The 23,936-nt window shown below is 38.7% G+C and overlaps 1 protein-coding gene across 2 annotated transcripts in view; it reads left to right on the forward strand.

Moving 5' to 3' along the window:
• Positions 1–23,936, forward strand: part of Pip4p2 (phosphatidylinositol-4,5-bisphosphate 4-phosphatase 2) — a 59,110-nt gene that overhangs the window by 20,339 nt on the left and 14,835 nt on the right. The window contains exons 2-4 of one of the 2 annotated variants that reach the window (XM_027403552.2): positions 8,423–8,616; positions 14,403–14,509; positions 15,527–15,650. In XM_027403552.2, the coding sequence (XP_027259353.1) occupies positions 8,423–8,616; positions 14,403–14,509; positions 15,527–15,650 (425 nt within the window). The remainder of the gene's footprint in view (positions 1–8,422; positions 8,617–14,402; positions 14,510–15,526; positions 15,651–23,936) is intronic. The other variant, XM_027403553.2, reaches the window with a different exon arrangement.

A 23,936-nucleotide genomic window follows, 5' to 3' on the forward strand; every position in this document is an offset into this window, starting at 1 on the left:
AAACCCGATCACCAACACACTCTGTCCTGATCTGACTCGTGCCAGGTATCTCCTTCCAGTAGTGGCAATGTTCTGGGAGAGCCCAAAAATCTTTAGAAATGACACAGTGTTTATAGATTCTGAGAAGGGGTACCGCAGGAGTGGTCTTTCCTTTTCTCTATATTGAGCTGTATTGGAGTTGCCACTGACAGCAGATGTCCCATAACAAACAGCACAGCTGACTTTGTCTTTAACCCATATTCTCCCAAAGACCACGGAAAACGTGATCCTGTAGTGGAAACTGGGGAGAACAGTTCAGGCCTTCCTCTCAGGCAGTTCCTTCTATAGTAGAATCCTAGACCAACTCAGGTTTTAATCTGATGTCATTTTTCTGTTATCCGTGCATTTTTGTCAAGGGCCTGTAGGGTGGCTATAGTGAATACCTGAGTGAAGTAAGTGAATTCAATGGACATTGAAGAGACTTGTAGAGGAGTGATGGAGGTGTAAAGGTCAGAACAGCTGTGAGATGATGCTAACCTTTAAAATGAAGAGAGATGTATCTTTAAACAAAGAGTACAGACTAATACACTAGGATGAATTAGCAAAAACAGAGGGACTGTTTGGCATGGAATAAGTGAACGGTGCTGATGCTTGTGATGGGAAACAGCAATCAGATCACTTTGGGGTCAGCAGGGTGCTTCTGCTTCCTCCTAAGTGCTCCAGCTTTCATTCTGTCTCTTAGGAGTCTCGGTTTTTCTATGAAGTTTTTATTACCATGAAATGATTCCTTCATACTGTTCAATTTTTAACATCTCCTGACTCTTTCATCTTTTTCTTTGTCCAGCGTATCCCAGATCTGATTCTTCAGAAGCCTTCACTAATAGGTTCTTGCCTGTTTTCATCACCTCCCTTGTCTTTACATCTTTCCCCCTCATAAAGTCTTTGCCTACTGAACAGTGACTGTGTTCCAGGATTGGCAAAATCTCTCCAGAGCCCTGCAGTGGTTAGCATATCTATCTAGGTTTTAACTTATTTTTAGAGAAAATATTAGACTTCATAGATTGATTTCACTTCTGATGTGGCACAGTCCTGAAGATTTAACAGGGTCGTTTAGAATTAAGGACTGCAAATACATAGAAAGAAAAGATCTTTCATTTAATAAAATCCCATACAAGAAAAGCTCACTGTTTAAGTTTCTACCAAAACTCTTAAAAAACAAAGAATTTTGATGTAGTAGTTAATGAGCTGAAATTTTGAGATCACTGTAGCCTTTTATTTTATTTTTTTAAGATTTATTTATTTGTTATGTATACAGTGTTTTGCTTGCATGTCTGCCTGCATGACAGAAGAGGGCACCGGATCTCATTACAGATGGTTGTGAGCCAACATATGGTTGCTGGGAATTGAACTTAAGACCTCTGGAAGAGAAGCCAGTGCTCTTAACCTCTGAGCCATCTCTCCAGTCCTGTAGCCTTTTTTTAATCTAGGAATTTCACTGAGGTACAAATGGTTTCTTGACTGTTTGAACAGTGAAAATAGATGATGTGAGAAAATCTAAATCCTAATTATTGTAGGAACAACTGACTAAGTTTCCATAATTGTAGGTCTCTTATAGGAGGAGATAAGGTGAAGGCTTCCTTGGGAGTAAATTCTGAGTGAGAACTGCCGAAAGTACAGGAAGTGTCTCTAAATGACATTAGGCCTAGAATGATTCATAGACAAAAGGCCTACAAGTGCTGGGTACTGGAGCAATTAGGCTACAGTATCTGCCATTCTGTTGATTTCATTGATTCCTATGTTGGGGTCAGGCCAATGTTCTGGCTCTCTCACCTCTGAGGGTGTGGTTTGGAAGGACCACTTTTCCTTAAGTAGAGAGCTTTTTTCTTTTTTCCCCATCCAATGTAGAGCTGTTGTTTTGTAAGGGCCCTAGCTCCCCTATGAGGAGAATAGTAGCGATACATTTATTTCATCTTATTTTTCTAAGAGACAGTATTGTACACAATAAACTTAAGTGCGTCTTGAACTCACTAAACTGTTCAGTAACTATGTAATGAATGTAAGCCCCATTCGGGGCATTACAACAGTGCTAGGGACTGAGTTATTAGCAAACCAGATGTGCTTATCATCACTGATTATCCCATCACCCCTCCAAAGAGCAGATTTGGACATACTTTGTCATTAAGAGATTTTCCTGTTTGACAGATTAAAAATCATAGTGCAAACCTTTGAGGAGTAATTTACAGGATTTTGTAGTTTGCATTTCAAGTGATTGTTACAACACTGACATTTTATTCTTAAAACATAAAGCCAAAAAAAGACACAGTTTATTGCAGCTGGAGAGTCAACTTGGTGGTTGAGAGCACTGGCTACTCTTCTGGAGGACCCAGGTTCAACTCCCGACATCCACATCACTGCTGTAACTCCAGTTCTAGGGGATTTGATGCCCTCTTCTGGCCTCCTTAGGAATACATGAGGTGAACAGGCATATATGCAGACAGAATACTCTTATATGCACACACACACACACACACACACACACACACACACACACACACACACAAATACTAATGAAAACCCACTTTATTTTGTTATTTTCATTTATATGTATGCATCTGTGTGAGTCAAAGTCACTTATACAGGTTCCTGAGGAGGCCAGCAGAGGGCATCAGATCATTTGGAGCTGGAATTGCAAGTTATGAATTTGCAGGGGGCTGTAGGTCCTCTGAAAAAGAACAAGCATTTTTCACTGCTGAGCCAACTCTGCAGCCCACCTTTCCTTCTTTCCTTCCTTCATTCTGTCTCTCACAATTTTGAAAAATATTTCTGTGTATGTGTGTATGTGTATATGTGTGTATGTTAGTGTGTGAGTTTGACAGAGCATTACTGCTATGACAGGTGTTGCCTTTCACTCTCCACATTGTTCGAGATGAGGTCCCTTTTGTAGCTGGAAGTTTTTCTCTGTTTCACCCAGTCCCAGTGGGCCAGTTTCTCTCCTGCCTGCTGGGTTCCCACATCTGCTTATGAAATAACACTCTGAAGCTTAATATTAAATATAATTGTTTGTCCAATGGCTCAGGCATATTACTGGCTAGCTCTCTCTTATAAATTAACCCATTTCTATTAATCTGTATATTGCCATATGGCTATGGCTTACCAGCAATGCTCTGGCATGTTATTCCTTCATTAGCTACATGGCGTCTCCCTGACTCCACCTTCCTTCTCTCCATAACTCTGTTTGGATTTTCTGCCTAGCTATATTTTGCCTGGCCATTGGTCAAAACAGCTTTATTCATCAACCAATAAAAGCAACCCATATTTGTAGCATACAGAAGGATATCCCTTATCACCTACCCTTTTCTTTTACTTTTTTTTTCTTTATTGGTTTTTTGAGATAGGGTTTTCTCTGTATTGTTTTGGAGCCTGTCCTGGAACTTGCTCTATAGACCAGGCTGGCCTCCAACTCACAGAGATCCGCCTGCCTCTGCCTCCAGAGTGCTGGGATTAAAGGCCTGTGCCACCAACACCCAGCTGCCCCCTTTTCTATCTAATTAAAAAAGGAAGGTTTTAATTTTAACATAGTAAAATTACATATGAAAAACAGTTATCAAGCAAGAATTACAGTTACAATATTTACTTTATTTGCATTTGGCAAAATTAAAGACAATACTCTATCATCTATCCTATCTTTTTGAGTCTAAAGTTTTATATGTAATTTATCTTTTATCATAACTAAGGATAACTATAAATATCTGTCCTCAAGTTCACCAAAGACCCCAGAAGGATGGAATATTACCCAAGTAAACAGGAAGTGCAAGTGCAAGCAGCTTTAAAACTTCTAGAAATGACAAGAGACATCCAAATTTCCTCTGCAATGTTGAGACATCCATCTTCAACCTATAGGCCTAGAATGTCTGACAGATATGTCAGTGAAGCAGGAAATTTGAAGATCTGTTCTGTCTTGTACTAGCAAAGCTCATCAGTTGCTTTCTTCTATGTCCTGCATATTGCCTGGTAGTGTCCTCTGTGAAGCAGGAACCCTAAAGGACTATCCCATCTTACCTTGGCAAGTTTAGCTGTCACTCTCCTGTGGGTCCTGTATGTCCAGTTCATATTGCATACCATCAAGCAGTCTAGGCAAGAACAGTTTCTTGGCCAAATGGCTAGTCCTGCCACACTGAAGGCAACCTCTGTAATGAGTTCCTTTGATGCCCATCTTCCTCTATGAAATAATTGGTGCTTTCAGGAGTAGATGTGTTTCATTGTCCAGAAAAGTCTAAGTTCTTAAAACATTTTTAAATGCCACATTCTGTAGGTCTTTGAAGTGTTTGAAGATAACCTGTCTATCTGAAATATATCTGTGTATATCTGGAAAACCTAACTAGCATAACTATAAGTTTGACTATTGTAGATGACCATCTATTAATATGTATTTCTTAATTATAATATATATACGTATATATATATGTATACATATATACGTATATATGTATATATGTATATATATATATGTGTGTGTATATATATATTGTTTTTTTCGAGACAGGGTTTCTCTGTGTAGCTTTGGAGCCTATCCTGGCACTCACTCTGGAGACCAGGCTGGCCCGTGCTGTATAAAGATAATAAGGTAAACAAGAGTAGATATATATATACAAAAGAGTTCCAGGCCAACCTGGTGAACAAAGCGAGTTACAATGTTACAAAATTGACCTTAAGTTTATATCAACAGACCAAAATAAACATAATACTTTAAACAAGAGGAGAAATATATACAAAAGAGTTCCAGGCCAACCTGGTCAACAAGGAGAGTTACAGTGTAACAAAATTGATCTTAAGTTTGTATCAGTAAACCAAAATCCATACTGTCTTTCTGTGTAGAAACTTCCTGTTACTTTATAACTCAAGGGAAAGGTAAGAGCAAACATTTACTTTTACTACTGCTCCTCTAATACTTATTAAAACAAGGCCGTGTGTCTTATTTCTAGTTACGTGTGTATTCTGTCTCAGACCAATGTCTTCTTTCTTCAGATCTGATAAAGCAACCTGCAAATTTCAAGGCCTTAAGTGTCTTCTTCACTCACTGTTGCTTTAGCCTGTTTTTGTCTTCTTCAAGCATGATGGGTTACTTTAGACCAATCTTAATGTTCTTTCAAGTATTTCAAATTATTTTTTATGCTTTAAGACATGTGTGGTTCCCTTTCATGTTCAGTGTTTGGCAGTGCTCTGGTACAAGCTTCCTGGAAATGTAAGTTGTAGTGTCATTTCAAAATGGCCTCTTGCTTAGAACCTTGGCCGCTTCAGAAATCCAGCTCATGAATCATTTGACTGCACGGCACTTGCTGCTAAATGTCTGAGGAAAAATTGGTGTGATAAGGCTATGCAATAAAAATTCCATATGCAGATTTTACGTATGCCAATTGTACTGTTCTCTTGACACTTTGAAAAAAATGTCACAGGATTCTGAATCTGAATTTCAAAACTAACTCATTTCATGATTAGCTGTAGTTGTTTTCTGTGTGCATGCCTGTTCTCTTTGGTGGTACTTCAGTCATGTGTCGGATGGATCTTTGTAGAAGTCGTAAGATAATCCGTGACATCAAAAGTGCTTTCCATCCCAGAGGGCTGTAGCTCAGTGATAGAATGCTGGCCTAGCTTGCGCAAGGCTTTGATCTCCAGCACTGTTCAAAAATATGATATAGTTAGAAGCAGCTTCATGGCATTGTAATTCCTGAATGTGAAAGGCTAAGGGAAGAGAATCATGAATTCAAGGCAGGTCGGGCTAAATAATGAGTTAAAGCAAAGGAGCAATTGGGAAACACTCAGAATGTGGCCACGTATTTCATATGGAACCTCTGTCTTATATCAGGACCCTTTCTCCAGCTGATTTCTTTATATATATATATATATATATATATATTATATATATATATGTATGTATTTAATATATATATATAATGTTTTGATTATTTTAAATTAAAATCATTCTTTCCTTTCCTCCCTTTAACCCCTTTCATGTGCACCCTTCCACTCCAACCTTCTGTCATATTCATTGCATCTTTTTCTTTATTTGTTACATATATGCATTAATGTACTATATATATATATACATATATATATATATATATTTGTGTATATACACATATATACATGGACTGCTAAATCCATGTAGTGTTGCTTGTATGTGTACGATTACAGAGCTGACCACTTGGAATAGGATAAACAATTAGGGTCTCATCCCTAGGGAGGACTATTTCTCATACTCTCAGAAGCTCTCAGTAGCCTGTCTTTTTTTGTCTAGGGGTGCTGTGACATTTACTTGTGTATCTAGTATATCAGATGATTCTAAATCTGGGCACAGCTCTTTATCCACTCAATCAAATTTAGTTATCTCTCAGATCAAAAATATAGCAGCATGAAATACTTATGTGTATGTTTTCTTGGGGGGGTTATCTGTGAGGTGTGGGGATTTCCAAAGGTTTTACTTTGTGGGTACAGAGGTTTATAAACCTGTCATCTTCTTTCTCCTGTATTTGAAAAGAAATTGGGAAACAAAATTTGGTAAAGGAAAAAGGATGTGTTTGCAGTCTATCCATTGGTAGGTATGGATGTCTAATTTCTTCCTTATCTTACCTGTGACTAACTTGCAGTTTATAAGAAACCATGAGAAAAGGGCAAATTTATGAGATGTGCTAATCAGTTCCTGGAGGAAGGGACCCAGACCCCAAGCTTTCTCAGTTTTTGGTTAGGATGTCATCATTTTATTTAATCCCTGGCCAAAGAAAATAGAATCTTAGAGGAATTTCATTTTGAAGGAGAAAAGAATCTAGGGCTTTGTGGCTCATAAGATCCTTGTCTATTCCCAGAAGGCCAGTGTTTATCATCTTGGCAGAATTCTTTGTCCATTCCTTTGCTATAAGTCCATTCACATGGAAGGGAGACAAAAAGACAGCTGATGGCTTGATAGCCGTGGGGAGGGGCATCTTAATGTTCTTCCCTGCCAAGTCTTCAGCATAAGATCAAGGTTAAAAAATATGTGAAGCACATGTTCTTTTGTGTCATTATATTCATCAGCTGTCATTTGTCACTCATCTATTTCTAGTCCTTTGTGTTGTGGCTGTCCCTGGATTATATTGTCTCAGGCATCATTTTATTTTACTCATAACTCCCACATTTAAAATTATTAGTGGTAAGTAAACATTTGAAACTAGAAATTTTTTGTTGTTTGTTTTTGTTTTTGTTTTTGCTTCTATTTTTCGAGACAGGGTTTCTCTGTGTAGCTTTGGAGCCTATCCTGGCACTCGCTCTGGAGACCAACCTAGCCTCGAATTTACAGAGATCTGCCTGCCTCTGCCTCCCGAGTGCTGAGATTAGAGGCGTGCGCCACCACTTCCTGGCAAAACCAGAAATTTTTAAGTTTACTTCTTTTGTTTGGGTCTGAAATTTGGATAGTCCCCACCTTTGTCCCATCCTGTTAAGTTCAATTTGCCTGGGTTAATTTGTGTCTACTTAACTTTCTCGTAATCCTTATTTTGTTATGATCACAGGCAGTCATTTTACTGGTCCAGGACATAGAGAAAGCACAACATGATCCAACTTGTGCTATGTGTGATTGTAAAACTTCAGTTTGTTGACTACTTTTATTTTCTACTACTGAGAACTTTTATTTATTATTCTCCAACAGAGTTTTTTTTTTTTTTTTTTTTTTTTTTTGTTGCCATGTGAAACAATGTTTTAAGAGCTGGGGACATGAGTGGGTAAAAAAGAATTTACCAAGGGTCCAAACTGACAGAGTGAAAGTTAATCAAAATATACTTCAAGAAGGCAAGTTCTAATAGAGGATGTAGGTGCCAGCATCTTAGCTCTCCTGAGGGATTTTTAAGTAACAGTATAATAGTTAGCAGAGAAGTTACTTTTTCTTACCTTGTGAGCCCTGTGTAGGCATTCACTTGTGGGTAGATAGGTGTGCTTTTTAGTATCTTAAGGGGTAAACATTATAGTGCTGCCTCTCTGGCTGTGATGAGTCCCCAAGTAGGTCCCAGCCCAGTTGCTAAAGTATGGGAGCCTTGAGCCTTTTGTCCCTTCATCCATACAGTAGAGCAGTTTGGCCTTGTTTTTGCAATCCTCTTGTCTCAGCTTACCAAGGGCTGCAATTGCAAGTGCACTAGTATTAGGTTCTCAGTTACACAAACTACTACTACCAGCTATACAGATGAATGCAAAGGAATGGGGTGGGTATTTTGAGTAAAGGAAATTCCCCACTAAATGAGACCTAAGCCATCAAAATTTGGGTTTTGTCCGAGCTAAGAATTATTTTGCTTGACAACACAGTCACACTCATGTTTACTCCCTGCAACTAGGACGGGACAGCTAGTGTTAAATCTTAAATGTGGAGGAAGTGCTTTCATAGTTTCTACTGTGTGTCTAATGCTTCTATGTTCAAATTTAGCCACGGTAATTTTGAAGACTCTGATTCAGTGTAACCTCCTTTCAGCTGAACTCCCACCTCCGTATACAGCCATTGCCAGTCCGGGAACCAGTGGGGTTCCCGTGATCAACTGTCGCGTGTGCCAATCACTCATCAACTTGGATGGTAAACTTCATCAGCATGTGGTTAAATGCACAGTTTGCAATGAAGCTACGGTAAGTGGCAATTTTCATTAAAAAGCATAGCTCACTAATGGATGTCTTGTTTCTAAAGGAAGTTCTTCGGTAGTGTTATTTAAGTGCCAATGTGGGCTGGGCACAAATATGATGATCTGTCTTATCTTTTCTTCTGCCTGTCTTTCTTTTATTATATAAGGATGCCTCTACATGTTTAAGATAACACCATCACATTTTTTGGTTAACTTAAATATAACATCCTTTTGGTTCTTTACATATGTTAGGCATTTATATTTCCCTTTAGTATCTGTCCATTTTATTTTCGTGCAAATCTACTGGGCTTTACTGCAAATGTGGTCTTTATCTCTAATATATAGAAAACTGTTTATTTAATATCCATATAATGTCAGCATTCTTTGATTATAAATTTATTATTACCTTCTGTGTCAAACTGCTTATTTTCAAATAGCTTAGCATTTAATCCACTTGCTAGATATTAATGCAATGAAATTTTTAAATAATTGAAGGGCATTTTGAAAGAAACTTATCTTTGGGAAGGATAACTAAATCTTAGCAAAAGTTTTTAAAGTTTCATATAGTACCTGGTAAGGGGTGTACTATTTAGTTGATCTCTGATCCTACTTGTATAATAAGACTTTAAATTTTTTTCAGTCTCTTTTGGAGTTAAATATGAATTGAATTTTGGTGTTTGTATTTTCTTCCTGTTTGGAAAACTGTGAAGAAGTCTGCTAGTGATCATTGTCTATAAGAACCACAAATCATAGGTCCTGGGCTTCCTATGTTTGATAGACAGTTGTAAACTAAAGCTCTAATTCATAAAGTGACATATTTCACTGCAGTTTTTTCCTGCAAGGCAAAAAATTTAGACAAGATTGTCATGATGCATAGTCATAAGTATAAATTTAGCTAGAGTGTAAGTCGATCAATGATTAGTAGGATCATCTTCTGTTGTGCTCTGTGGAGACTTAGCAAGCAAATAAAAGTGGTTTGACATAAATACTAATTTTACAAGGCGGAGCTGTGATGTTTTCCTTGGATTTAATTATGTCTTCTTCCATTCTGCTATCTCTACCCATGTATGTTTGAAATGGTGTCTGCCTTGGTTTGGGTTTTTATTGATGTGAAAAGATACTACAACCATGGCAAATCTTAAAGAAAACATTTAATTGAGGGCTTGCTTTCAGAGGTTTAGTCCATTATCATCATGGCAGGGAGCATTGAGGCATGTAGGCAGATGTGGTGCTGGAGAAATAGTAGAGTGTCCTACATCTTGCAGGCAACAGGAAGTTGAGTGACTGTCACACTGAGGGAAGCTTGAGCAAAAGAGACCTCAAAGCTCACCCCCACAGCGAAACACTTCCTCCATCAAGCCCACACTTCCTAATAGTGCCACTCCCTTTGGGGACTATTTTCTTTCTTTCAAACTACCATGATGTCTGTGTGTGTGTGTGGGGGGCGGGCGGGGGTTGTGCATGTGGAGGCCAGAGGAAGATTTAGGATGTCTTCCTCTATTATTCTTGGCCTTTTTCTTTTAAGACAGGATCTCTCACTGAAGCAGAGGTTCAACCTGACTGTCTGGCGATTCCTTTACCTTTGACTGTCCATGCACCTTCCAATGCTGGGGTTAAAGGTGTGATGTCTATCTTTTTATGTAGGTGTTGTGAATTTGAATTCAGGTTCTCACGCTTGCACAGCATGAAAAGCAGAAGCAGCCATGAGCCTTCTCCCCAGTTCCTATAGGTCATCATCTTACTACATAGTTGAGGCTGCCCTCAAGGTCATCCTGCCTCAGCTCCTGGGAGGTTTGGAATTGCAAGAATGTGTCACCATGCCTGGCTTTGCTAATGAACACGGACACACACACAAGTTTTGAGGCTTTGTGTTTACTCTTTAGAAGTAAACAGAACAAAGTACATCATTTATGCTGAAACCAAATTTCTGAAGGTTCAGCAAACAGGGTCAGTCCGTTAGTAATTCATATGACCAGTGCAGTTTACTATAAGAAAAGGACATTGAGGCCTAAAGGAAATTATGGCAATTCTTGTGATGATTCTTTCCTCCATGGAGTAACATGGACATAAACATAAACAATCATGGTTACAGTAGACTAGCTAATTGCATGTAATCAGACTGTCATTTTCCTAGCTCTAATATTACAAAGGAGGAAAAAAGTGAAAAGGTAGTTTAGAGGAATGCCTTCATGTGTGACTTGATAATGTCTCACATGTAATTTGATTATAAACTTTTAAGTGAATTATTATGAGGCAATTGGGTGTGGCTTCTGAGAATTCTAGGTTGAAAATGTCAGAGATAACGAATGAAATGGGATCAGGTCTAACAGAGTTATTCCCTACACCCACTGTCTGTCCCCTATGATGATCCTTTCCCACGAACCTGAAATGGGGCCTCAGAGTCATAGGATCCTGGTAAGTCTGTTGAGATTAAATGGCCTGGATCTGATTGTGGCCTGAGAGTCTGAGGCTAAAAACTGGACTACGAGTCCCTGTTTTCTCCTCAGTAACTGTATCTTGGGACTTCATATTTTAAACTGTGATTTCCTCCTGGTAAAATAATACCAATTTTCAGGGTTGTTGTGGAAACAGGAATAAAATGCCCAGCATAGCTATTAGCAAAGAAATTTTTACAATTGTTGTTGTTATTGTTATTTGAGACAAGATCTCACTATAGCTCTGGCTGTCCTGGAGCTCACTATGTAGACCAGGATGGCCTGGAACTTGTAGAACTCCACCTGCTTCTGGCTTCTGAGTGCTAGGATTAAAGACACACATGACCATGCCCAGCTAGGCAACTTTATTTTGCCAAAAAATAATTTTAAAACATGTGCTCGGGCTGGAGAGATGGCTCAAAGGTTAAGAGCACTTGTTGCTCTTGAAGAGGACATGGGTTCAGTTCTCAACGCCCCTTTGGCAGCTAAAAACACTGTATTGTAACTCCAGTTCCAGATGACCTGTTGCTCTTTTCTGGCCACAGGCACTGCACATGTGTGGTGCACAGACACGCCTGCAGACAAAATAGCCATATAAATAAAATAAAAATAAGCAAGTCTTAAACAAAATAAAACAAACAAAAAGTGCTCCAGGACATGTCTCTTCCTCTTTTCCCATGCAGACCAAATAGGAAATGACAAGGGGTGGCCCTGAGGATTGGTGCTTAAAGTCTAACTTAGTTGCTCTGAGTTAGAAGTGAAGGGACTGATGTCTAGAAGTGAGAGAGCAATAAAATGTGGGTGAGAAATCTTATCCATTGTCAAACATACATTTATGTCATGATAAATATTGAATGACATAAATAAACTCAAATTCTGTTTTTCTGGGTGCTTTTCATACTATAGATATGCATCTTTGATGCTTGTAAATGTTAAACATTCAGATTTAGTTACCTGCAATATAATTTAATTTAATAAATTATAGATTTTTTTGCTAACATTTATGTATTTCTATCATAGTTATTAACTTTAAATACTTAATTCTTTTTTTGTTTCTTGAAGGATAAAGTGTTAAAAATACTATGGCATGTATGGATGCTTCTCAATTTCCCTGGGCTATGTAACAATATGTCCATAGGAAAGATTTGACACACCCATTGTACCGAGCATCCCCTGTGGCCAGCACAGTATTCTCACTGTGCAGTGTATGTCGTTTCTCCTGCTGATCAAGGAGCTGAGGGCTGTAGCTTGCTGCTGATGCCCAAGAGCTTCTTCAGGGAATCTCATAATTCTTTTTGCTAGCCTTGAAAAAGATGAAAAAAAAATCAACATTAATAGTATGTGTTACCCGAACACAGACATCGTTTTTTTCCTCCATTTTTTTTATTTGAATTAGAAACACGATTGTTTTACATGTCAATCCCAGTGACTTCTCCCTCCCCTCCTTACCTGCCCTCCCCCCAACTAACACCCTACCTATCCCATACCCTTTCTGCTCCCTAGGGAGGGTGAGGCCTTCTGTAGGGGGTCTTCAGAGTCTGACATATCCTTTGGGATAGGACCTAGGCCCATCCCCTTGTGTCTTGGCTCAGGGAGTACTCTTCTATGTGGAATGGGCTCCCAAAGTCCATTCCTATGATAGAGATAAGTACTGATCTACTACAGGAGGCCCCAAAGATTTCCAAGGTTTCCTCACTGACACCCATGTTCATGGCGTTTGGATCAGTCCTATGCTGGTTTCCCAGCTATCAGTCTGGGGACCAAGAGCTCTCCCTTGTTCAGGTCAGCTGTTTCTGTGGGTTTCACCAGCCTGGACAGACGTCTTTCTTAACATCACCAAATAACTGAAAAACTACAACCGGGACTATTGTAATTTAAGGACTCCCTGCAGATACATATGAAGCATTCCCAAATGGTTGTCACCCTTATTCTACAAATGTTAACATTTATACTATACATGCTTCTCTTTCTAAATAAATTTTACTAGTATAAATGTATTAAATGCCAAAAATTAATGTTGTCATCCTACTGCTGTCTAATCTTTTTTATTTTTTTCAATTTTATTTATTTACTTCTCTCTCTCTTTCTCTCTTCTTTTTTAATGAGAGTTTTGCCTGCTTTGGTGTCTGCGTGCCACATGTGTACAGTGCCTGTAGAGGCCAAGAGTCCAGAAGAGGGAGTCAAATCCTCTAGAACTGGAGTTCACACACACACACACACACACACACACACGGTTCTTTGGAAGAGTAGCTAGTGCTCTGACCATCTCGCCAGCCCTTGCTGTTTAATCATATGACCTAATGCATGTTGACCAAACTGCCTCATTAGTGTCTTAGCAAAGAGAATCTTAGCCGGGTGTTGGTGGCGCATGCCTTTAATCCCAGCACTTGGGAGGCAGAGGCAGGCAGATCACTGTGAGTTCAAAGCCAGCCTGGTCTACAGAGCAAGTTCCAGGACAGGCTGCAAAGCAATACAGAGAAACCCTGTCTCGGGGGTCGGGGGTGAGAAAAGAAATCCTTCTACTTCAGAAGTAAAACCAGAGTCACATATTGCATATGGTTGCCATATTGCTTTAACATTCTTTTATCTGTAATTTGTTCTTTTTTGTCTTTCTATTGCTTTTATGTTTTGATCAATATAGGCAGGATATTTTGTAGGCTGTCCCCCAGTTCAAGCTGTCTCCTGTTTCCCCGTGCTTGGTTTCTGGTCATGTGCTTTGGAAGGAGCGCCGCAGAAGAGAGCTGTTCTTTTCAATGTGACTCTTCAGTTTAGCAGGATTAAGTTCTAATATTGCAAGGAGTGTTTTCTTCTATGGTATTTATTCTTACTTTAAATTTATTGTAAATTTTAAAAAAGTATACTACTATTTGGAACACTTGCAAATTTTTAAGTTACATATGCCATTAAAATTAATCACTTCTATTCTACTGAAGTTGAAGAAAACGTTAATTGAACTCCCTTTCCTCTAAAGTTGCTTTTGTTGAGCGTGGGCAGGTATGTTGATAGTACTGTGTATGTTTCTCCCTAAGTGGCCAGGTATATGACCTAATCTTGTGAACTTCAAGGAGAAAACAACCAGCATGCATGACTATTCCTACCCTATGCAAAGGTCAGCACAAACTCACTTTGAAATGGTTCTTTACAATCAACTCCTCACAGTCCCTGAATTTCTGAGTGCTTGCCCGCCAACATCTTCAGCATTTGAAACATGTGCTGTGTGTGCACTCTTTCTTAGACTTTACCTTGGTAGCACTGTGGGGCCTTCCAGTTTAAAGTAGCATTTTCTCCTTAAAGACAATTTGTGACATTTTTGTATTTTGGTTGATTTCCTGTGTTTGCATTTTCTTCCATTGTCTAGCCAATCAAAACCCCCCCAACAGGGAAGAAATATGTTAGATGTCCTTGTAATTGTCTCCTCATATGTAAGGACACATCTCGGCGAATAGGATGTCCGAGACCCAACTGGTAAGAGATAAAGATTCCTTCATTCATTCGTTTGTTCATTCAACAAGTGTTTATTAAGGCACATTATGTGCTAAGCTTTGTTCTAGATAGTCCTTGTCCTCACTCACTACAGAGCATAGATTTTCTTGTTATTGTTGTTGAAGAGATGGTAGACTTAGAACTTGGTAGTCAAAAGTATTTGTAGATTTGTAGGATATAATGTTGTTGAATGGACAATGGATGTTTTCTTTTCCTTAATGTGGGTAATTAATGAACTATAATAAATCATTTAACTTACTTAAAAATAACTATTTAGCTTACCTTTCATATAATTAATTTTAACCCAGGGGACTTTCTTTTTTATTGTGTATCTTCTTGCATGCTATGTATCTGTATAATATATAATAATGCCTGGAGTTGTTTGCCTGTACCAAATGCCATTCATTATGCATGTGCTGACATGCAAGTATATAAACACCTTCACCGTTTTCTTTGCCTGCAACTTCTCTGGCCTTTTGACCATCAAATGCATCATCTGATGATAGACTGGAGAATAGAAAAGGAAACATGGACCTCACTTTCCTTTCCTTCCATCTTCTAGTGAATAATTATCAAGGAATAATACTAAGTTTGTTTCAGAGAAATTTGGTTTCAGTTCAGCACTTGGTACTTTCATGACAGACCTATTTAATAATGTTGAAAATATTTTGTGCATTCTGTCTAATACCAAATTCAAGTTACCTGTGTACATTAAGAAAAAACAATGACCTTTCTGATTTGAAGTTATAAAAATTTGAAAATGGCAGTTAAATGGTTCTCAAGGTCATTGATTAGAACTCATGTCATAATATGACTTATATTTGAAAAACATATACTTTTTGCTTTACTTTTGAAGGATTATTGATACTTTCTGTGATTTGGGGTCCAGGGTTTGATAGCTGATTCAGTTAATTTGCCTTACTGTACTCTGTTTCTGGCTGTGTGTTCTGGGTTTACCCTCAGGTTCATGAGTTTGTTTGCTATTTATTTTTTCCACAGTCGACGCATAATTAACCTTGGCCCCGTAATGCTCATTTCTGAAGAACAACCGGCTCAACCTGCATTGCCAATCCAGCCAGAAGGTACAAGGGTGGTGTGTGGACACTGCGGAAACACATTCCTGGTAAGTAGCTGCACCTTCGTCATTAATCTGTAAATCTAGATCATGTCATGGATTTGAAGACTGTTTATAATTGTATAGTTTTAATCCAAGTGTACTGATCAAATGTTAAAATAGAGCCTTATTTATGAACACGATGAGTCCAGAGGATAGCAAGCATATATATATATATATATATATATATAATATATATATATATATAAATAAATCATTCTTTGTGCATTAGACAAAAGATGCATCTACTTTTAGCTCTTTGGGTATTTGTGAGCAAATAAATCTTAGTTCTCTCACCTTGTTTATTGGCAAAGTACACATATTCAACTTGGTTTATGGCTTTTAGATTCAAGAACAATCTTATTATGATTTATGAAAATTTTCCCTATTTTAAAAATTATACTTGGTGCCATGAAGTGATGGCAAATGCCTTTAATCCCAGCATTTGGGGTCAGAGACTGGTGGATCTCTATGGGTTCAAGGCCAACCTGAGTTACAGAGTGAGGTCCAGGACATCTAGGGCTACACACAGACAAATCCTGTCTTGAAAAACAAAATAAAACAAAAAAACAAGAACACAAATTATGTTTGGAGTAAAGGAAGTTTATTTTGATACCCATGATTAGACAAACTGGTAGAAGAAAATTTCCCATTCTGATAGCTGCCTCCCAAATAACTGACTAGGAGACTTAATATAAATTATAAATACTCAGCCCATAGCTCAGGCTTGTTACTAGCTAACTATTACACTTAAATTAACCCTTATTTCTTATCTATTCTCTGCCACATGGCTTGGTACCTTTTGTCAGTATGGCATGTCCATCTTCTTCCTGTCTCCTTGTGACCTCTCTGACCTGCCTTCCTCATCCCAGTATTCTCAGTTTGGTTTTCCCACCTAACTTTATCCCATTCAGCTATTGGCCAGTCAGCTTGTTTTTTAAACCAATCATAGCAACATATATTCACACCATGTACAGAAGGATTATTCCACAGCAACAAACCATTGGACAAAATCTAAACTAGAAGTATTCAATGTGAGCAAATCTGTAGAAGTTGTTTTAGTACTTCTAACTTCACGTCACAGTTAATTTAAAAAAAATAATTTTATAATGATTCACCCCATCTGGGAAGGTAAGAGGATTTCCATTGTTATTCAATGCATAGGAGAAAAGAGGTAATTTTAGAGTCTTGGCAAGGAAGTCTATGAATGCTGCCTTGGAATGAATGAGCTTAGGAAGTGTGATGGGGTCTTTCCCTTTTAAGTGTTTATTGTATTAAAGCAATTTGTATGCATACGTTCTATATGTCCAGTCAGGCTTGGGACCTCCTCAGCTACCTGATTACCAGCTAGTGTTCCTCAAATGCTTTCAACTCTTTCAGCTACTTGACTGACAGTGGTATTTTGAGTTCCAACTGTTTCTTTTTGACTTGTCAAAATTTGGACCTTATTCACTACTTTGTAAGATGCAACGTGAGCATTTCTACTCAGACCACCTTCTTTGTATTCCCACCCTCAATTCCTTTCCTTATCCCGACTTACTGTGTTACTGAGTGTTTACAAGCCTTATGTGATTGGGGCCATCATGTTCATGGCTAAGCCACATGACATGGTACATTTTCCCCACATGACTTTCAGCATTTGGTTTGATCTGTAAATGTTTGTCCCTCTGCTTTGGTTTCTTTAGTTTTCTAAGTATAAATTCTTAGTTCTTTACATGGTGTTTTAGATCTATAAAATTACTGTATCTAGACAGATGTGGCTAGGATCTCCTATTGTAGCTCTCTGCTCCACAGCTGTCATCTTGGGACCTTCTTCACCATCCTGACAGGTCTTTTTCAGGCTGCAGATTTGCATCTCATGCTCCCTTCAAGACTGTTGACTTTGTCCTGAGAAGAGACAAGAAGTAGAATTTATTTTCTTAGGTGGTTTTTAATCTAACATCAAATTTGTGTAATGATTTCTTTAGATATGGAATTCGAGGTTTCCAGTTGCTCCTTTCAGAAAATTGCAGCCTTGTTTTCATCGATAATGAGAGTTTTACTATTTTAATTCCAGTTTTTTTATTTCAATTTTTACTGTTTTAATTCCTTCCTATTTGACTTATTCTTCTCTATTTCTCATTTTTCTTTTTTTTTCCTTTTATTTTCCTCATTGATTTGAAATTTCATGAGGAAGTGTCCCGGGAGAGTATTCCATGGGTCTTTGGATTTATTTCAGATAATCTAACTTAAGCTTACATACTCATGAACTTTTAATATTCTGTTGCCTTTTGATGTAATCTGTTCCTTGTAGCTTCGTTCAGAAAATACTAATTATGGGTTTTAGGAGGTATTATTTTTCTCAATGCTTTTTCTCTGCTTTGTGCTCATTTTTCTTTTTTCTTTTTGTAATTTTTTTTTATTAGTTCAAGTTAGGAACAAGCTTGTTTCACATGTTAATCCCTCCTCCCTCTCCCTCCCCTCCCCTCAACCCTTCCCCCCAACCTCCCACCTGCCCCTCATTTATCCACTCTCCACTCCTCAGGCTGGGTAGGGCCCTCGATGGGGCTCCCCAAAGTCCACTACATCATCCTGGGACGGGCCTAGGTCCTCCCCCATGTGTCCAGGCCGAGACATGGGATGTGCTCTCAAAGTCCCTTCTTACACCAGGGAAAAATACTAAACCACTACCAGGGGCCCCCTAGAGTGCAAAGGCCTCCTCATTGACATTCATGTACAGGGGTCTGGATCCCATGCTGGCCTCCCAGACAGCAATCTGGGGTCGATGTGCTCCCCCTTGTTCAGGCCAGCTGTTTCTGTGGGTTTCACCAGCCTGGTACTGACTCCTTTGATCTTCATTCCTCCCTCTCTGCAACTAGGTTCCAGAGTTCAGTTCAGTGTATATCTGTGGGTGTCTGCCTCTGCTTCCATCAGCCACTGGATGAGGGCTCTAGGATGGCATAAAAAGTAGTGATTAGGCTCATCATAGGGTCAGGGCATTTAGGTACTCCTCTCCACCATTGCCTAGATTGTCAGTTTGTGTCATCCTTGTAGATCTCTGGAAATCTCCCTAGTGCCAGATCTCTCCTTGGACCTATAATGGCTCCCTCTGATATGGTATCTCTCATCCTGCTCTCCTCTATTCTTCCCCTGACTCAATATTTCTGCTCCTCCATTTCCTCCTCTCCCCTCCTCTTCTCCTCCTCTCATTCTGCCAGCTCCCTCTCCCCTACCCTCATGGTCCCAATTAGCTCAGGAGATCCTGCCCCTTCCCACTCTCAGGGGTCCATGCATTTTTCCCTTAGAGTCTTTCTTGTTTCCTACTTTCTTTGGTGAAGAGGATTGTAGGCTGGTAATCCTTTGCTCTATGTCTACAATTCATATATGATTGAGTACATACCATGTTTGTCTTTTTGTGACTGGGTTACCTCATTCAGGATGGTTTCTTCTAGTTCCATCCATTTGCCTGCAAATTTCAGGAATCCATTGCTTTTTTCTGCTGAGTAGTACTCCATTGTATAAATGTACCACATTTTCTCTATCCATTCTTCAGTTGAGGGGTATCTAGGTTGCTTCCAGGTTCTGGCTATTACAAACAATGCTGCTATGAACATGGTTGAACATATGTCCTTGTTGTATGAACATGTATTATTTGGGTATATGCCCAAGAGAGGAATTGCTGGATCTTGAGATAGACTGATTCCCATATTTCTGAGCAACTGCCATACTGATTTCCAAAGTGGTCTTACAATTTTGCACTCCCAGCAGCAATGGAGGGGTATTTCTTTTTTTCCACATCCTCTCCAGCATAGATTGTCATCAGTGTTTTTGATTTTAGCCATCCTGGCTGGTGTAAGATGGTATCTCAGAGTCGTTTTGAGTTGCATTTCTCTGATGGCCAAGGATTTTGAGCACTTTCTTAAGTGTCTTTCAGCCATTTCAGAATCCTCTGTTGAGAACTCTCTATTTAGTTCTGTTCCTCACTTTTTAATTTCATTGTTTGATGTTTTGGTGGGTAGCTTCTTGTGTTCATTGTATATTTTGGAAATCAGCCCTCTGTCAGATATAGTGTTGGTGAAGATCTTTTCCCATTCTGTAGGCTGTTTATTTGTCTTACTGACTGTGTCCTTTGCCTTACAGAAGCTTCTCAGTTTCAGGAGGTCCCATTTATTAATTGCAGACCTCAATGTCTGTGCTACTGGCGTAATGTTCAGGAAGCAGTCTCCTGTACCAATTCGTTCAAGGGTATTTTCCACTTTCTCTTCTAGAAGACTCAGTGTGGCTGGATTTATGTTGAAATCTTTGATCCATTTGCACTTAAGTTTTGCATGGTGATAGATATGGATCTATCTGCACTCTTCTACATGTCCGAATCCAGTTGTGCCCACACCATTTGTTGAAGATGCTATCTTTTTTCCATTGTATAGATTTAGCATCTTTGTCACAAATAAGGTGTTCGTAGGTGCGTGGGTTAATATCAGGGTTTTCAATTTGATTTGATTGGTCTATCTGTCTATTTTTGTGCCAATACCAAGCTGTTTTTAGAACTTTGGTTCTATAGTAGAGCTTGAAGTCAGGGATGGTGATGCCTCCAGAAGACCCTTTATTGTACAAAGTTGTTTTGGCTATCCTGGGTTTTTTGTTTTTCCATATAAAGTTGAGTATTGCTCTTTCAAAGTCTGTTAAGAACTGTATTGGGATTTTGATGGGGATTGCGTTGAATCTGTAGATTACTTTTGGCAAGATTGCCATTTTTACTATGTTGATTCTATCCATCCAAGAGCATGGGAGATCTTTCCTGTCCTCATTTTTCTATTTGCGCTATTTTCATGTTAGTAATTTTACTCAAATGTTTAAGTCCCCCCATTGGACTGTACATGTAGATGGAGGCTAGATGATTTCTTTTCCATTTTTCTCTGAAAATTAGTCACTCATTAGCACCTGTAAATCTGCTAAGGGGCCAGTTTCACTGGGGAAAGACTCTCTGGTCTCCTGGGAAAGTTGGACCAGGTATCCAACATTCTAGGCACTGATAAAGTGCGTACCTCCTGCTCATGCTGTAGACACTAACTGCTTTGTTTTTAGAATGCTCCTGCTGTCCTAGGGCCACAGGCTTGACAGCTCAATTCCTTTTCAGAATAAATCACTCATCTCTTTCATGTGTTGAGTGAGGAGTGCTTCTGACTTTGTAGTATGGAGAGAGAGTTTACAGGAACACTTTGGTATTTGGTCTTTAGCTTTGTAGTATAACCAACAATGAGAACTCATGTATTTAAGAGGTAAACTTACGTTTATACATGTGTACATTAGAATCATCACACGAAAACTAGTATACATTTAGATCACTTGATTTATGACCCTTAGCCATGTAAGTATCATAAAAGCACCACTTCAACACATAATACCTGCTTTCTTCATCATTTCAAGAAGATGAGACAGTTATTATTAGCTATAGTTCCATAGTAGACAGTTCCTAATTCTGCTTTGTCCTTCTTGTGCTACTGGGACAATGCTTGTCCTCTCTCCCTTTATGGGTTTCACTGTTTGCAGTTCTGTATATGGAATCATCTCTAAGTGTTGCTCTTTCTGTGTCTGGCTTGTTTTGTTTAACATAACATCCTCCACATTCACTCATGTTATCACAATGTCCTGTAGTTGCCTTCTTTTTTAAGACTGAGTTATTTCATGCATGTACCACTGTTTCTTGATCTGTCAATGAGTTTACAAGTTGCTTCTGCATTTTGGTAACTGTGACTTCAGTAAGCATGGAAGTGTGATGGTCTTCTAACCTCCAGCTTTGAAAGTAGAGCAAATACCTGAACTGTGATAGGATTCTTCAATGGGAACCTTCCTGCTTTCTCTGGCATGTCTCTTCAGGGAGTTACTTTTTAACATCTGGTTCACCAAATCACTTGCTAAGACTCTGATTTCCTACTGTACACAAATTAGAAGTTTTTTGCTCTCTGGTTTTGTTCTTGTTGTTTTCCTTACTGTATCTTACATCTTTAGATTCAGTTACTATCACTTTAGTCGTGGTTGGAGAAGGAAATGAAAATTTATTCACTCATTTAGTTGTGTGCATTTCATCATAATAATTCGGATTTTTCTAATCTAGGATGAAGTATAATTCCTTTCCTTATGTTATATTTTATTGATAAGAACAAGGCTTACATAAATTTTGGGATATACTTGGGATAAACCACAGATTTCTGTTTGTAATCCCTTCATATTGACTTAGTACAGATTAGTACACTTCATAGATGTCAGTAAACATAAAGTAAATTGACTTGGCTAAACATATATTAAACACATTTGTTGTTCTTTGCCTCACATGAAGAAATGGTGCTTTAATGTAATACCATTTAAAACTCTTCAGAACAGACTTCTACCCAACTTACTCAGGAATCTCCTTCTAGGATGACCTTGCATTCCTTATGTTTTATGTTCCTCATCTTTGTAGCTACCCTACAAAGAGCTAATGTAATGTATACAGAGGGTGTGTACCACGTGGTAGGCAAGTCTGAAGGAAATCATGACAAACAGGAAGCCATCTCTATTTTCATAGTTTTCTAGCCTAGTAGGAAGGAGATAGACAATTAAGAATCATGTGAAAAGATGAGCAGGGGGGCAGATGCCTTTACTCCCAGCAGAGGCAGGCAGATCTCTGTGAATTCAAGCCTAAGGTAGTCTACAAAGTGAGTTTCAGAGCTTTTACACAGAGAAACCCTGTCTGATAAACAACAACAAAAGAATCATGTGGAATGTATTTGGAATAAAGCATGGGAATACATTGTGTTAGTGCAGAGATGCACCTAGCCTAAAAGGCATGGCCTTATCCTAGGCATAATGGAAAGCTACAGACATGTGTTATGCAAGTTGACAAGATGGCTCAGCAGGTAAAGGCACTTGCTGCCAAGCCTGATAACCCTAGCTCAATCTTAGGAAGCCACATGGTAGAAGGAAAGAACCAATTCCCACAAGTTGTCCTCTGACCCCTACAATGTGAGTGCACACACACACACACACACACACACACACACACACACACACACCACCCACCCATGCAAAGTAAAAAAATTAAAATACTCATAAAAAGAAGTGTTTTATACCTGAGATATATGGATGTCATGCATACAGTGGACTGTAAAGGGGTGAACAGATGTTCAGCTTTTATTATTCAGAAAAGTGATTATGATGATGATGGTTAGAAAAAGTATTTAAAATCTGAGAGAGAAAATTAATGGTCGTGTTAGTAGTGTGGAAAAGAGTAGGAAAAATTCAAGAAAAATGTTAGACATATATATTTAAATTTAAATTGTAATGTAATATGCTAGATATCATATCATTACAACATTTTTCCAACAAAGTGTGTTCTTGTGCTTCTTCCTATCATCTCTCCTAACTTCCTGTTACTCCTGCTCCCTCTAAGTAACTCTCCTCCTCTGTTTCTTTATTCTTTCCCCTTTTCATGTCTTCTATTTAGTACTAGGAGGATCATCTAACAGTGAATTCTAGAGAGATGATCCAAATTGAGAATTTAAATAAGCATGTAGTAGGGGAGTTTTTATAATCTTATAATATATGCACTTAGGTATTTTGCTATCTGTAAACCACAGACTCACATATACATCACTTCTACTTAATATTTAGGCCAGGCATCTGAGTCAGATGATCACATTAACATATCTTACTCAATAACAATAATTATAACTTTAATCCTTTATTTAGAAGGGATGCTTGGTTTAGAATGCAGAATGTAAAGATGATTTCAAAATTTCTGGAAAGTTATATTTTGGTAATAAGGGAGAAAATTGTTGGTAAAGGATGTGTAGTGGCATCTTGCTTTGCCAGTGAACTTGCGGTGGTGGCCGAATCCTAGGGGCGTGGCTTCAGGTGTGCAGACATGACCCCTTATAAGGAAGAGGAGGGGCTAGCTCACTTTCTTGGTGGTGAGAGCATTGGAAGGACAGAGACTCTATCTTCTGGAGAAGGAAGCCCCGCCACTTATTATTATTTGTATAAGTGCTTCCCTAATAAATACCTATTTATCATTTATCTTGGGTCTTGTGGACTCATTTAATCCCTGCCTTCAATTGGCGCCCAAGATGAGTTGATGACTGAATGGCCTCACTAGCCTCCCTGGGTTTGCTTGGTCCCACCAGTTCTTTCTGCGTTCCCACCCCCTGCATCTGTAGTTTCAAGCTACCTGTTTGCTAATTACTCACCAAGCAGCTTCTTCGAATCTGCCTGAATTTATTAGGGAAGCACTTACATGCCCCTAGTATGTGGCCACCACTGCAAGTTCACTGGCAAAGC

This window comes from Cricetulus griseus, chromosome 2 (assembly GCF_003668045.3).
Source record: "Cricetulus griseus strain 17A/GY chromosome 2, alternate assembly CriGri-PICRH-1.0, whole genome shotgun sequence".
In the NCBI taxonomy this organism is placed as follows: Eukaryota; Metazoa; Chordata; class Mammalia; order Rodentia; family Cricetidae; genus Cricetulus; species Cricetulus griseus.